This window comes from Martes martes (assembly GCF_963455335.1).
Source record: "Martes martes genome assembly, chromosome: 4".
NCBI lineage: Eukaryota > Metazoa > Chordata > Mammalia > Carnivora > Mustelidae > Martes > Martes martes.
Window position 1 is genome coordinate 151,152,701 of NC_137891.1, and position 12,913 is coordinate 151,165,613.

The window sequence follows — 12,913 nt, forward strand, 5'->3', positions numbered from 1 at the left end:
ATTGCCTGGTTTCATAGTTTAGGAAATGCTAATGGAATGACTATAAATGAACATTTAATTTAGTATTCTGAGATTCCTGGCAGTTGAAACAAAGAAAGCAATCAGTTTGTGTTGCATAGTTTTCATGATGGTAACTCAAGCCCAGTGCCTTGGGGGAAGAGAAACAGGGTGACAGTCTTAAGAGCTACTGGTAATCCTGAAGTGCTTAAATAAATATAGCTCTTCCAATATGGGAGGTCCTGTCAGACTGGCAGGGAGGAGGACTTTCTGGAGAAAGTCCTGTGGATCACAGCCTGGTCCTCAAAGTTTGGGGGAAGAGTTTGGACACAGAGAGGTTGGGAGAGAGCATGATAACCACCCAAGGAGGCCTTGAGCAGAGGAGTAGTTAAAAACTATGTGCAGCTCCCTGCCATGACCCCCTTCGAGCCCATAACTTCATAGGCTGGGCTGAAATTTGTCATAAAAGATTAGAGATAGAAGGGCCTTTAGTGATCCTCTGGATCTGAGCTGCCCACTTTACACCTGGGGAAACTGAGGCCCCACTGGGGAGAAAACCTTTGGACTGACTTGCTCCCCTGCCTTCAGGAAATGATGTACATTTGGAATGGCTACGCTGTGATTGGGAAGCAGCCGGAACTCACAGACGGGATACTTGGGATTATCACCAAGGCTGAAGAGATGCTGGAAAAGGGTCCAGGTGACTAATCCCGGCCCTTGAACCTGCCAGGCTGAGTCAGATCATAGGTCTTTATTAGTTAAAGGTTCCTGCTACTAAAAATGTCCTTCCTTCCTTCTCTACCACGGTTAACCGTCCTTTGGCTTTCTAAGACTGAGCTTCAGTGGCAGCTTCTCCAAGCTGTCCCTTGTCCCCAGTTCGGGTCAAAGTCTCCTCTGGGCTCTCCCTTCAAGTCAATCCTGATCTCACTACATTGTCACTGTCTCGGTATCTGTCTTTCCTTCCCAGATGTGAGCTTCCTGAAGACAGTGACCGTGTGTGAGTTACCTCTCTATCCCCAGGGTCCAGCAGAGTAGGGACTCCATGAGTAACTGTTACAGAAATAAGCCTGTCTTCTTCCCTTATTCTTAGAGAATGAGTACTCAGTGGATGATGAGTGCTTGGTGAAGCTGCTGAAAGGCCTCTGTCTGAAATACCTGGGCCGTGTCCAGGAAGCTGAGGAGAATTTCAGGAGCATCTCTTCCAAGTAAGTGCCTCTGCAGCTGCTCTCACTCCAGGTGGCCTTCTGCTGGACCCATGTCTCCTGGGCGGAATTGGCAGGTTCTCTCCTTTCTCACATGCACTCCATAGCTTGACCCTAGCCTGCCCGCATTCACTACACTTGTACCAGTGTCTATTCTGTGCCAGGATCCTTGCTGGGCACGGATCATTCAGACCTCATTCCCTGGGGCCATTAGATTGCCAACTGTAGGAGTCCATCCACACTGAAGTTTCAGGTGAATGGTGCCTCCTCGAGTTTGTAATTCAGTTCCACCCTTGAGGAGCACAACTGTTACAGACAGCTATAGGCAACACAATCTGGTATGATCAGGGCTGTGTTACAGGAAAAGTAGGGAGGACAGCAGGTACTCTGAGGAAGGACTTGAACATAATGCAGGATACCGAGAAAGGCTTTCCAGGGTTGCCATTTTAACTGGGAAGTTTATCAGGCAGAGAAAGGAAAGCAGGAGTTTTAAGTGGAGTAGGTAGAGCATGTGCAAATGGCTAGACACAGGAAAAAGACCTAAGGTTGGGGTTACAGTGATTAGGTCTTTCCCTCCCTGGATGAAGTTATAGAGGGAAAGGTTACAGATGAAATAAGGAGGGTTAGACTGAAAAGGGCCTGGATGTTTTGCTTACAAGGCTGAACTTTATCTTGTAGACGGAAAAGATCAGGAAGGATATTGAGCAGGGCAGATTTAGGTTTTAAAAGAGTATCTCTGGGGCAGCATGGAGGGTAGGTCAGAAGGGCCAGTCTAGGGACAGTAGACTTCCTAATTTAGTAAAACATTTAACCTGGACAAATGGGGTTGGGGACAGAGGTGGGCATGGGGTAAGGACATGGGATGAACCATAAATTGTCAGGGAACTGGGGCCCTAGGTGCAGAGGACTGGAAGGCTCTCCTGTGGATCAGAAGCCTTTCTATGGCTATGTAGTGGGAGCCTTCGCCAACTAGGATTCATTATCTGGAAACCCCATGTGAAGGCAAGGATTAGATCCTCCCACTCAAGGGAAGGCTTGGGAAGACTCTGAAGAATATATCAAGGGCAGAGCCTGTAAGCCATGTCCTTCTCTGTCCCATAGTGAAAAGAAGATTAAATATGACCACTACTTGATCCCAAACGCCCTGCTGGAGCTGGCCCTACTGTTTATGGAGCAAGACAGAAACGAAGAGGCTGTCAAACTCTTGGAAACTGCCAAGTAAGGCGTGGTTAGCGTGGCCCGTCCTTTGTTCCCCCTGAGCTCAGAAGATCACCTTGGCTGGGGGGAAGGAACACAGGCAGCGGGGAGGGAGCGTGCTGGTAAGGACATAGGGCAATCCAGAGGCTGGGCCTGTGTCCCTGGGAACCCAATTCTCCCCTGGCATAGGGAGGCTTCTTCAATTTGCCAGTAAGGACTAGAATCCCAGAAACAGGGAGTGAATTACCCAGGGTCATACCACAAGCTAACTACTGGCCTGGTAGGAAGACCTGGGTCTCCTGCCTTCTAGCCCCATGGATTTATTTATTTATTTAAAATCATTCCCGAAAGCTTGGTGACTCAACAGGAATAAGATTCATTCCACGGGGTACAGTACCAAGGTGAGGGGCTACACATCCTTTCTGTTTCTCTCTACTGGACAAGGCCCAACTCTTTCTTTGGACAGAGTTTTAAGCATCTGAAAATCTTCCTTGGCCTGGTAGTTTCTTAGAGTTCAGACTGAAGGAAAAGCACTCCTTAGAGCAGCTTTTTATGCCTGATTCTCTGGTCTTTTCCAGGCAAAACTACAAGAATTACTCCATGGAGTCAAGGACACATTTTAGAATCCAGGCAGCCATACTCCAAGCCAAGTCTTCTCTAGAAAATGGCAACAGATCCATGGTCTCATCAGTGTCCTTGTAGTTTTATGCAGCACTCCCAGGCTGGAAGACAGAGACAGCTGGACAGAGCTCCTGGAAACATTTCAAAAAGATCCCCTCCCCCTGCCCTACCTTTGGGGTCCACCGGTGCTCCAGGGATGGCATGACATAGGTATCCATGCAGAAGGGAAGCCGGCATTTTCACCAGTGTGGCCAAGGGCCTTTACCAAGGACAGAGCAGGTAGAACCCTCTGCCTGTCCTATTACACATACGGGTACTTGTTTTTCACTGTGATGTTTAAGAGAATGTATGAACAGTTTACATTTTCCTTAGAAATATATTAATGGGATCACAGTTGGCTAAAAAAACAGACACCACCACCTGTAAATCTTTGTTTTAACCCACACTGATCTGGAGGTAAACCTATTTATGATACTTTTCAAAATTCAGCAATGTCTCTGCTTCCAGGGCCAGAAGGGCCATCAGGGCTTCTGAGGGTTGGGTGTAGAGGTTGCACACTGACGCCCACTACCTTACTTCTTACCCTTCATTTCCACTCCCTTAGTCACTATCCAATTTAAAACAAAATTGAATGGAAATTACTTCACTAAAAAGACACGTGAGTTCTTCTGTAGGAAAAAGAGAAAAAAGTCAATCTTTACCAGTAAGGAATGGGAGTTGCTGAGGCCTCACAGAAGGGGGGCTGTGTGGTCCTTTCTGTGCCAAAGCCAAGTTTGTGGGGGAAGGTTCTCAGACACCAGTCCATATCCTCACTGTATGCCACACTGAAACTAGGAATAATTTACGAAACAAGAATCTTTTGTACTTCACTATGAGGTACGTTTTATTTACTGACAGCATTTTTCTTAGAATGGTTATTCCTGGCCTGTGTATGTTTTAGATTTTTCATTTAAGAGAAAGGAGATATTTAAGTAATAAAACATATACTTAAGAGATCATGCAACATCTATTTCAGTAAAATGTGTTGCTTGAATTCTTGGGCAAGGCAGAAAGTCTGATCAGAAGCCATATGGCCCAGGTATGTTTTATTTAGACAACATGATGCCTTAAATGTTCTTAAAATAAGCTAACATTTAAAAATGGGTAGATTTCACAAATAAATCTGGTTTCTGGACTCTTATTTAAGAAGAAAATCTAATCTGGCAACACTGGGCTCATCCCTATAAGACAATAAGGCAACAATCAGTTGGAGCTGGGTAGAGGCTACTCTAAACACTTATATTACCCTTCCGTCCCTAAAAGCATCTGAATTTCCAAACTGTGGGACTGTTACAGTGAAAACTCAAGTTCAGTGGCCAGACACCACGCTTACCATTCACAACCTAATGACAGCATACTATTTCCCTGGAGGAAAAAAATCATGTACATAGTAAATATGCATCTGTGAAATGTGACTCCTCAAATACATGAATGCAATTTCTGTAAGGAAAGAACCACAAACAACTTTTCCAATCTTCCAGCATTGCTGGATTTTTAGCAAACTTCTGAATTTGCCAGGGGCTGGGTAGATTAATCTATTAACATTTTCAACTAGCTGTCTGTGAAGTCACAGGTTTTAAGTAAAGCAAATTCTCATTAGGAAAACAAAGCAGGAAACCCTCAATCAAGATCCTCTTTTGCACTTAGGGCATAAATGCTATTAAAAATTTTTCTCATTTTATTAGACTACACCCAAGAATGCTCTTTACCGACAGCAAGCCCTCTGTAAGCTTGCTCTCCAAAGCCTGGATTCTGGGAGACCAGCCTCTTTCTAGGTTGTTGGGCAGGGCAGGGTGAGAGGAATGACTAGAACCAGGCTGCTGAATAAGGGTGGCCTTCTGTGGTTCCTTCACATATTAGAAGGCTAATACCTACTGCTGTATTTAAAAAACAAACAAACAAAAAAACAGCACACAGGATATACCAAGCACAGCTTACAAAATTGCAGTTAGCAAAAAACTTTTCTTTAAACATTCATTTTAGGCACTTTTATTTTTAAAAAATTTATGCCAGGATGGTTTCCTTGTCAATGTTATTACTGTTTTCCTGCTGGGCTTCATTAATTAGCCGATGTCACCTTACCTCTGTCTTCTGTCACGGCTACAGTCTGGGTGGTAAGAGCAATCAGTGGGTTTTGTCTCCTTTATCCCACTTGCCTCTTGAGATAGTCTATTAAAAACATGTTTGTGAAATTGGGTGAAAATGTCAGGTGTCTAACATCATATCCTTGTTTGGAAGCTTTGAAGGTGAAAATTCTGTCCTGGGCTTCTTGTTCTATCTTCTTTTAGCCATTTCTGGTTGTTAATTCTCTTAATAGTACAGAGCTTTCCAGCACATATGCCCTGGAGAGGCAACAATCAGGTGGAGAATTCTGGCCTAGAAGTGAGGAGACCTGAATTTCTAGCCCCTGCTTTATTACTAATTTTCACAGTAACCTTGGGAAAGTTATGGACCCACTCAAAAAATTAGTAATTTGCATTAGATTAAGGTTCTTTCCTGCTGTCAATGGTTCTGATTCTGACTCTGGTCAACTATATTTTTGGATTTTCATATCCAAAGTAAGACAAGAGATAGACACCTCCCTACATTTTGCCAAAGCCTTATATACCTAAGCAACTCAACCAGAAATTATAGGCTTTCTCAATCAAAGGCCTCTATAGTAGCCCAGCACACTTGGAGAGCAAATAATCTTCATTTGGGGAAAGTCTAAAACCCCATTACACAGAGGAACTCCACCATTAGGAAGCAGCAACTGTGTAACATGATCTAAACAGGACCTCAACAAAGGAAGGTCTACCTCTGCCTCTCACTAGTCACAGGCCCTTACACTCACAGGGTGGCTGCCGGCAGTGTGCTGGTCCCTATCAGCTCTCCCATGTGTTGGCAGGATTCCCTACTCCTTATCTCTCAAGTCAGAATGGGAGTGTTTCCAAGACAGCTTTCGTCATTCACAGCAAAAAGTCATAACCTGACACCAAAGCCAAGACCCTCAAAGGCCAATGCCAACATAAGACTTGGCTGAGGCCCAGGTGGAAGAGTTCCAGCAACTGAAGAACAGCACCAGGAGGTTTTCAGAAAGCCCCAGCCTGCTGAGTGCTTGAATCATGGAGAAAAAGAAACCCAGAGGGTCTTTTCTCTGGAGCTACTCCCAAGTTTATTTCTTCTAAGATGACGAGGACTAGGCCGTCTTTTCCTTTGCTTCAAATTTAAAGCCTAACAGTGAGCCTTTCAACAACTGTTTCCTTACGTCTTTAGCACCATCAAACGAATTCACTAATAAATGAGAGGTGCTTAGATTCTGAAAACCAAGAAAAATGGGAACTTCTCACACACAGATCCTCAGATGCAGCTTTCTAAGGTTGGAAAATGACTTTTTTTTTTTTTTTTGCTTTGGTTAGCATGAGCTCTTTTGAAATCTAGTGCAAAGTTCATCATGGCCCAACAGATTAAGTCCGCAAACAAGGAACCTCATTTTGGGGCTTGAAAAATCCATTTCTAAATGAGGTATGTATGAATTGCTTCTAGTATATAAAGCCAACTGTAAAGTGACAAAATATAACAGAGCCCTTCCTTTGGGAAGACAACTACTGAAGATTGCTCTGGACTTCTAAAAGCTGACATTAGAGTTTAATCAGATACATCACAGCTAACACCTCACATATAAATGGACTGGGTTTTATTTTTCCTCACATCATTAGCAAATCATTCAGAACACCAGATACTATATGCTTTGGGTGGGAAAACAGCTAATACTAAGTGCTCACTATTTACCTCTTGCTAGTCTAAGCACTTTACATGTATGTAATTCTTATAACTACATGAAGTAGGGACTATTACAGATGAGAAAACTGAGACAGGTTAAATAACTTGCCTAAGATCACAAAGATATGCAGCAGAAAGTTTTTAAGCCAGGCAGCTGAATTCTAAACCCCATGCTTTGCTGAACTACTTTTCAAACTGTAAAATTATCAGTTTAATGTTGAATCTGACTTATATTGACCTCTGGGCCACTATTAAGGATGGAAAAGGTACTGGCTAATAGCTCAAACACCAGAAATCCTTTGCTTTGAACACATGGAGCATTCTATCTGTGTGGCATGGTTCTGGAATTGGCAGAATGTAGCCTATTTCCATACCTCTAGAATGGACCAGTGCTGGAGGCGAATCTCAATGTCTTTGATAGCATAATCCAGTCTTGTCAATTCACACAATGTTTAAGACTTGGTTCTGGATCCTAAATGACAAGGTGAACTATTATGAGGCCTCCCTGAGAAAAGCTGGGCTCATTATTTTTGCAAAGCCAACAAATCTTACAAGCATTCAGAGTTCACCGATAGGACCAGACTCTTGAGGCAAACCCTCCGTTACCTTTCTCAACTTCTTTTTCTCACGGACAAGAAATCTGGAGCCTACAAACACTGATGTTATAGAAGGGGTCCGAACCATACAGGTGCTACTCCTCCTTTGATCCCAATCGGTTTTAGATGCTTAAAGTCTATACCTTATTGATAATGCTGCTTCATTCATAGGCAGAGAAAAGCAAACTTTCTAAGGAGGCATCCAAAGATGACTAAATCTTCCAGTGGACAGTAACTTTTCTCAAGGAAAAAAAATGTGAAGGACAGTTAGTATCTCTCCTAAAGTTGCCTTGAAAACTTCATGAAAACAGTAAATGGTTTTAGTCTGTCAGCAACATAAATCAGATGGATCCAGCTGTTGTCCTGAGCTAATGCCTGTTGCTGAGTGATAAAGCAAACAAGAACAATGTGGATAATTAAAACATGCAGATAAATCCAAATCCTTTTTGTACAGTTTTGCTGAAGCCCCTAACAAAAATTTTATGGATCAGGAAATGGGTTGAAGAGGGACTTGTGGATTTTCTGTTTCCAAGCTAAAGAGTAAGGAAATAGCAAAAGGTAAAATGGAAAAGCGAAGTCTGGATATTTGTATCTGGACAATCAACCTCTGAATAATCAGCGAGCACTCAGTCATGCAGTTATTTTTTTAAACTACCACTATATGATTTATAGAAGGATTGGGTAGAATTAAGTGGGCTAATCATTTTTTGTGGGATGTTTTTAGACCCACAGGCTCTCAGAAAACAAATTACAAAGTATATTTAAGTTAATACTGCCAAAATACATGTGCCTCACACAATTTATTAACATCTGTATGTCATTTTAATATAAAACTTAATGTGTTGTAATGTAACTCCTAGGAGCTTAAAAAAGAGGTTCTTTTTCTCTAGTAAAAATAATTCTTAATATAGAGAGCTAAATAAATACCCCACTTAATGTTCCTTCAGTACCTAAAATTAACTTGCTATATCTTTCAAACCACTCAGAAAAAGTACTATTTTAAGATGTTTATATTATTCAAACATTTCCAGTTACTCCATTAAATCCTTATATTTTACTTGAATTACCACATGAAAGCCATAAATCTGAATTGTGAGCATTAAACCACTGCCTAACCATAGGCCAAATACATGTTTTCACCTACAGAACTGAGAAAAAAAATTTTTCAGAGACCATTTTTAATGGCTCTCAGGAAATTCTCATTTAATAGTAGTAGGTCAATCAGTAATTACATTCAATGCAACAATGAAAATTTAATAGTTGGACATTTTTACTCTATACTTTATTTAATAAGCATTTATTAATAAGCACCTAGGTTTTGTGTACATCTTTAAGGGAAAAATGTATTTAAATACATGAATGGGTAAATCCAGTCTTTAAACAGGCAGGCTAGCTTAGTACTTATGGATTCATTTCTGAAGGGAGCAGGAACACAGCCTTCATGATTAGAAAAGGCATGAAGTTTATGGAAATGAGATCTCAGTGGCCAAATATTTAGGAACTGAGACTAAGAGGGAAGAAATCAAAAGGAATTCAACTAAGTCCCCAAAGGGTTAATATAACACAGTCAAGAAGAACAGCTCAGGATGGCATACTTCCCATGATGGAGACATTCTGAACAGCCTGTGTCTTAGGGGAAGTGTAGTTGAGTGTAAGATTAGGGCAGGGGAGCTGTAAAGAGGGTACAGAAGGGGGCACCTGGGTGGCTCAGTGGGCTAAACCTCTGCCTTTGGCTTGGGTCATGATCTCAGGGTCCTGGGATCGAGCCCCGCATTGGGCGATCTGCTCAGCGGGGAGCCTGCTTCCCCCTCTCTGCCTGCCTCTCTGCCTACTTGTGATCGCTCTGTCAAATAAATAAAATCTTAAAAAAAAAAAAAAGAGGGTACAGAAGGAGGGATTTTAAACTATCTTTTCTGACTTTCTCCCATCCAGGAAGAGTAGATGATTTTTACATTCAGTAAGTAAATTTAAAAGTACTTGAGATACTAACCAATCCAACTTCTCTGATGTCCACTAATTTCAAAATTCAAGTCTTACAAAATTAGTTGAGGTTACTACAGTGGCTGCAAGTATAATCAGTTGGCTCTTAGAAACTGCTAGGCAATGCCTTTAAGCAGGGGTAACCACCCAACTGCCTACATTTTGGAATCCTGTCGAAGAAATTCACCTTCTTTATTGTTTACCATTTTAGTCTCAAGAAGTATAGGCAGGTCTGCTTTTGACTACGGTCACGCCTTTTTTAAAATGCATGCTTCCTTATGATGAAGCTTTGTATGAAAAGAATGTTAACACAATGCTCACTGTATTCTATAAAATCATACTGGCTTATATTACACAGGGGACACCAGTAGTAGGGGGAATGTTCTCCTGGTTTAAGAAATTCCCTATAGGGGCGCCTGGGTGGCTCAGTGGGTTAAAGCCTCTGCCTTCAGCTCAGGTCATGATCTCAGGGTCCTGGGATCGAGCCCCACATCGGGCTCTCTGCTCAGCCGGGGGCCTGCTTCCCTTCCTCTCTCTCTGCCTGCCTCACTGCCTACTTGTGATCTCTCTCTGTGTCAAATACATGAATAAAAATCTTTAAAAAAAAAAAAAAAAAAAAAAAAAAAAGAAATTCCCTATAAAGAACACTCAGAGAATGGAAAAGGTTTTTGTGAACCAAAGTATTTCAACTTGTTGGGTTTACACTTGAAAGATTCTTTTACTATTTCCTGGTCAGCCTTTTCATGTATTTCAAATCCTACAGCCAACCTTGAACACATCTTGCCCAAATCTAAAAGTTGCACCTATAATTTAGCTTCAGAAAATTTGAAGCTATCAAGCTTCTAAATTTATGATTAGATGGTATTAAATACCACGCCATAAAAAAATCTTCCCAAAAAGTTTACAGAACTAGAGATTAAATTTATACATTGTTTAAAATTTACACACCATTTTCAAGAAAGGATTAGATAATTTGGGGAATATTCTTATGTAATCAACTCTAACTGTAGCCCTTTATAACTGTATTATAACTTTATTTAACTTAGTAAAAGCCAAAATTGATAGTTCTTAACATGGTGTATGGAAATCAAAATTAAAGAATACAAAGTACCTTAAAATTTTTTTTCAGCTCAATACTAGTTCCTTCAATATTACTGCCAAACTTCTGCAAAAAAAGCTTGCAATAAAGACTAACAGCAACATAAGATGATTTTTTTTAAAAGTTCACTTACCAATTTTAACAATCCAGAAAAAAGGAAAGTCTGATTATAATACTTGATGACACAGACATCATGTATAAGTAGAAAACATAAGGATTAAAAAAATTATCACTGAAAATATTGCACAACTTCAGGTTTTCCTCCAAATTTGCTTTATGTAATTGGGTGGATATAAATTAATGAACAAAAACTTAAGCAAGATACATGTAACAATTTAACAGAACCTGATAATCTAATTTTCAGTTTTCTCAAATTCATCTTTAAGTCTTTCCGTCATGGGGCTCATAAGAAAATTAACCAACATATGGATACTACATTCTAATGTCAAATCTTTAAGAAGTATTTATGGCATACTTAATTCCTCTAAAATGCAATTATGAAGAACCCTCAAGATACTCCGTTTTGTATGTAGAAAAGTGTTAGAGTCAAATATTCAACTCAATATAAAATAAGAAACATTTCTGATTTGTTAGATTGAGATTGCTTCTCCTTTTGCTAATGAATGATTCTTAGCTGTAATATCACTGAGCTGAACAAATAAGTCACCTTTGAGTACATAAGGAAAAATAAACACATGCTAAATGAATAAAACATTACAAACTACATCTTTACTAGACCATCTCTACCTCTAACACTTCAGAAGCTTAGAGATTTAGAGTGCTCTTACATTAACTGCAAGAAAAAGGAGAAATTCCCTCTTCGAGATCACAACTATGAAGTCATATGGTTATACAAATTCTGCATTTGTGTGCAAAACATGAAATACATTTATCTTAATTCTCCCTGCTTAGACTTGTCAGTCAGCCAGCAGGACTTTCCTTTCCAAGAAACAGAAACTGAGATGTGTTTTATATAACTTCAATAACCTCAGCACTACAATAAGAGATGCAGTATCCTTTTGCTATGGTTCAAGACAGTAAGGGAAGGAGGTCACAAGAATAAATCAAAACTATTACAACTGAGCAACTTTTCTCAGTTTCACCATGGTGCCACTTTCATTTTACATAAGCATGGTGGCATAATTCAAGCTCAATAAATCAGAAATCTTAATATTTAAAATTTACCTTGACTTTTAATTACCATATTAACAATCAAAATAATTAGATAAAACACATAGGAAAGGGTAATATTAAACCCCACTTTACTAGAGTTGGTTTCTTGACATTAACTCAGTTTTTATAGAAAAGGGATAGTGCATCTCAGTTTGCTTACAAGCTAGGAGATCACTTTGAATTCTGCATTTCCTAACTGCAAACAGATATAGCACTTACAACAGGTTATAAATAAACTGGTTTTCAAGCATAGAGCCAGCCCCAACGATAATACACTATTTAAAAAGACCTAAGGCAATGAATTCCATTTCCAATGGAAAAAAAGAACTGTGCAAACAAGCTTAAAACTACTTTTTTTGTGCCAGTGTTATAAAATGTAGCTTTTAATAAAACCTTGACCCAAATGCCAGCAACTTCAGAAAAGAATTTGGGTGGGGGGAAAAAGAGAGTTATTTCATTTAGGAAAAACAACCACTATCTTTTTCCTAATCTTCAACACACACAATTTAAACATATACAGCTGCTGTAACACTTTACACAATTCCTATGTACTGGAGCATAACAAGATCTAAATACAATTATATTTTTAAACACTGGGTCAAGGCTTTACATAAAAATACCATCCTACTTTTCCCCCTAAATTTCTAAAATATCACGTATTTTTTTCCCCAACATCTGCAGCCATTCAGGAATTTTTAGGAAACTTTTGTGCATGATCTTAATTCCTAATCCCTGGCTCTTTGGGCTCAGTGACAAAAGATCAAAACCACCAAATATGATGGTTCACTTGAAGTCAGACCAGAGACCCTGGCTCAATTAGTCTCGTAGGACGAAAGCAGTGCTGCATCAACCGGCTCCATGCAAGAGGGGCACGTGAAGGATCTCATCAACCAGTCATCTATACAGTCCAGGTGATAGATGTGCATGCACGGCAGAAATCGAATCGGGTCCCCATAAACAAAGTCCATCATACAGATAACACACCTGTTGGGGGTGAGGGAGAGAAATCAGAAAATATTTTTAGAGAAGTGATCTATCTAGAATACTCTTTAAAATCCCATTACAAAGACTGTGTTCATCTGAACAGATGAAAATGGCTTGCCTGTCATCCTACCAAAGCATGCAAACTGATTGTTTTCTAATGAGCATTAATCCAACAGTCTCTTATTTTGATCCCCTGGAAATCTGCACAAGTTTGACAGCTACCAACGGAGCAAAGAGAAATGGACCAACCACCTGGGGATCAA

At 40.2% G+C, this 12,913-nt stretch overlaps 2 protein-coding genes across 4 annotated transcripts in view; one reads left to right on the forward strand and one right to left on the reverse strand.

Moving 5' to 3' along the window:
* The window catches only part of TTC39A (tetratricopeptide repeat domain 39A), a gene marked incomplete at its 5' end in the record, with an annotated part of 54,110 nt that extends 45,506 nt beyond the window's left edge, over positions 1-8,604 (forward strand). For 2 of the 3 annotated variants that reach the window (XM_080801513.1, XM_080801514.1), the window contains 4 exons: positions 586-697; positions 1,088-1,202; positions 2,301-2,417; positions 2,975-8,604. In XM_080801513.1, coding sequence (XP_080657639.1) covers positions 586-697; positions 1,088-1,202; positions 2,301-2,417; positions 2,975-3,098 — 468 coding nt within the window. In that variant the 3' untranslated portion in view covers positions 3,099-8,604. Of the gene's footprint in view, positions 1-543; positions 698-1,087; positions 1,203-2,300; positions 2,418-2,974 lie in introns of all 3 variants that reach the window. The other variant, XM_080801515.1, reaches the window with a different exon arrangement.
* A 2,145-nt stretch (positions 8,605-10,749) lies between these two features.
* RNF11 (ring finger protein 11) overlaps positions 10,750-12,913 on the reverse strand; it is a 40,479-nt gene continuing 38,315 nt past the window's right edge. Inside the window, exon 3 of the mRNA XM_080801516.1 lies at positions 10,750-12,650. Within this exon, the coding sequence (XP_080657642.1) occupies positions 12,479-12,650 (172 nt within the window). The 3' untranslated portion in view covers positions 10,750-12,478. The remainder of the gene's footprint in view (positions 12,651-12,913) is intronic.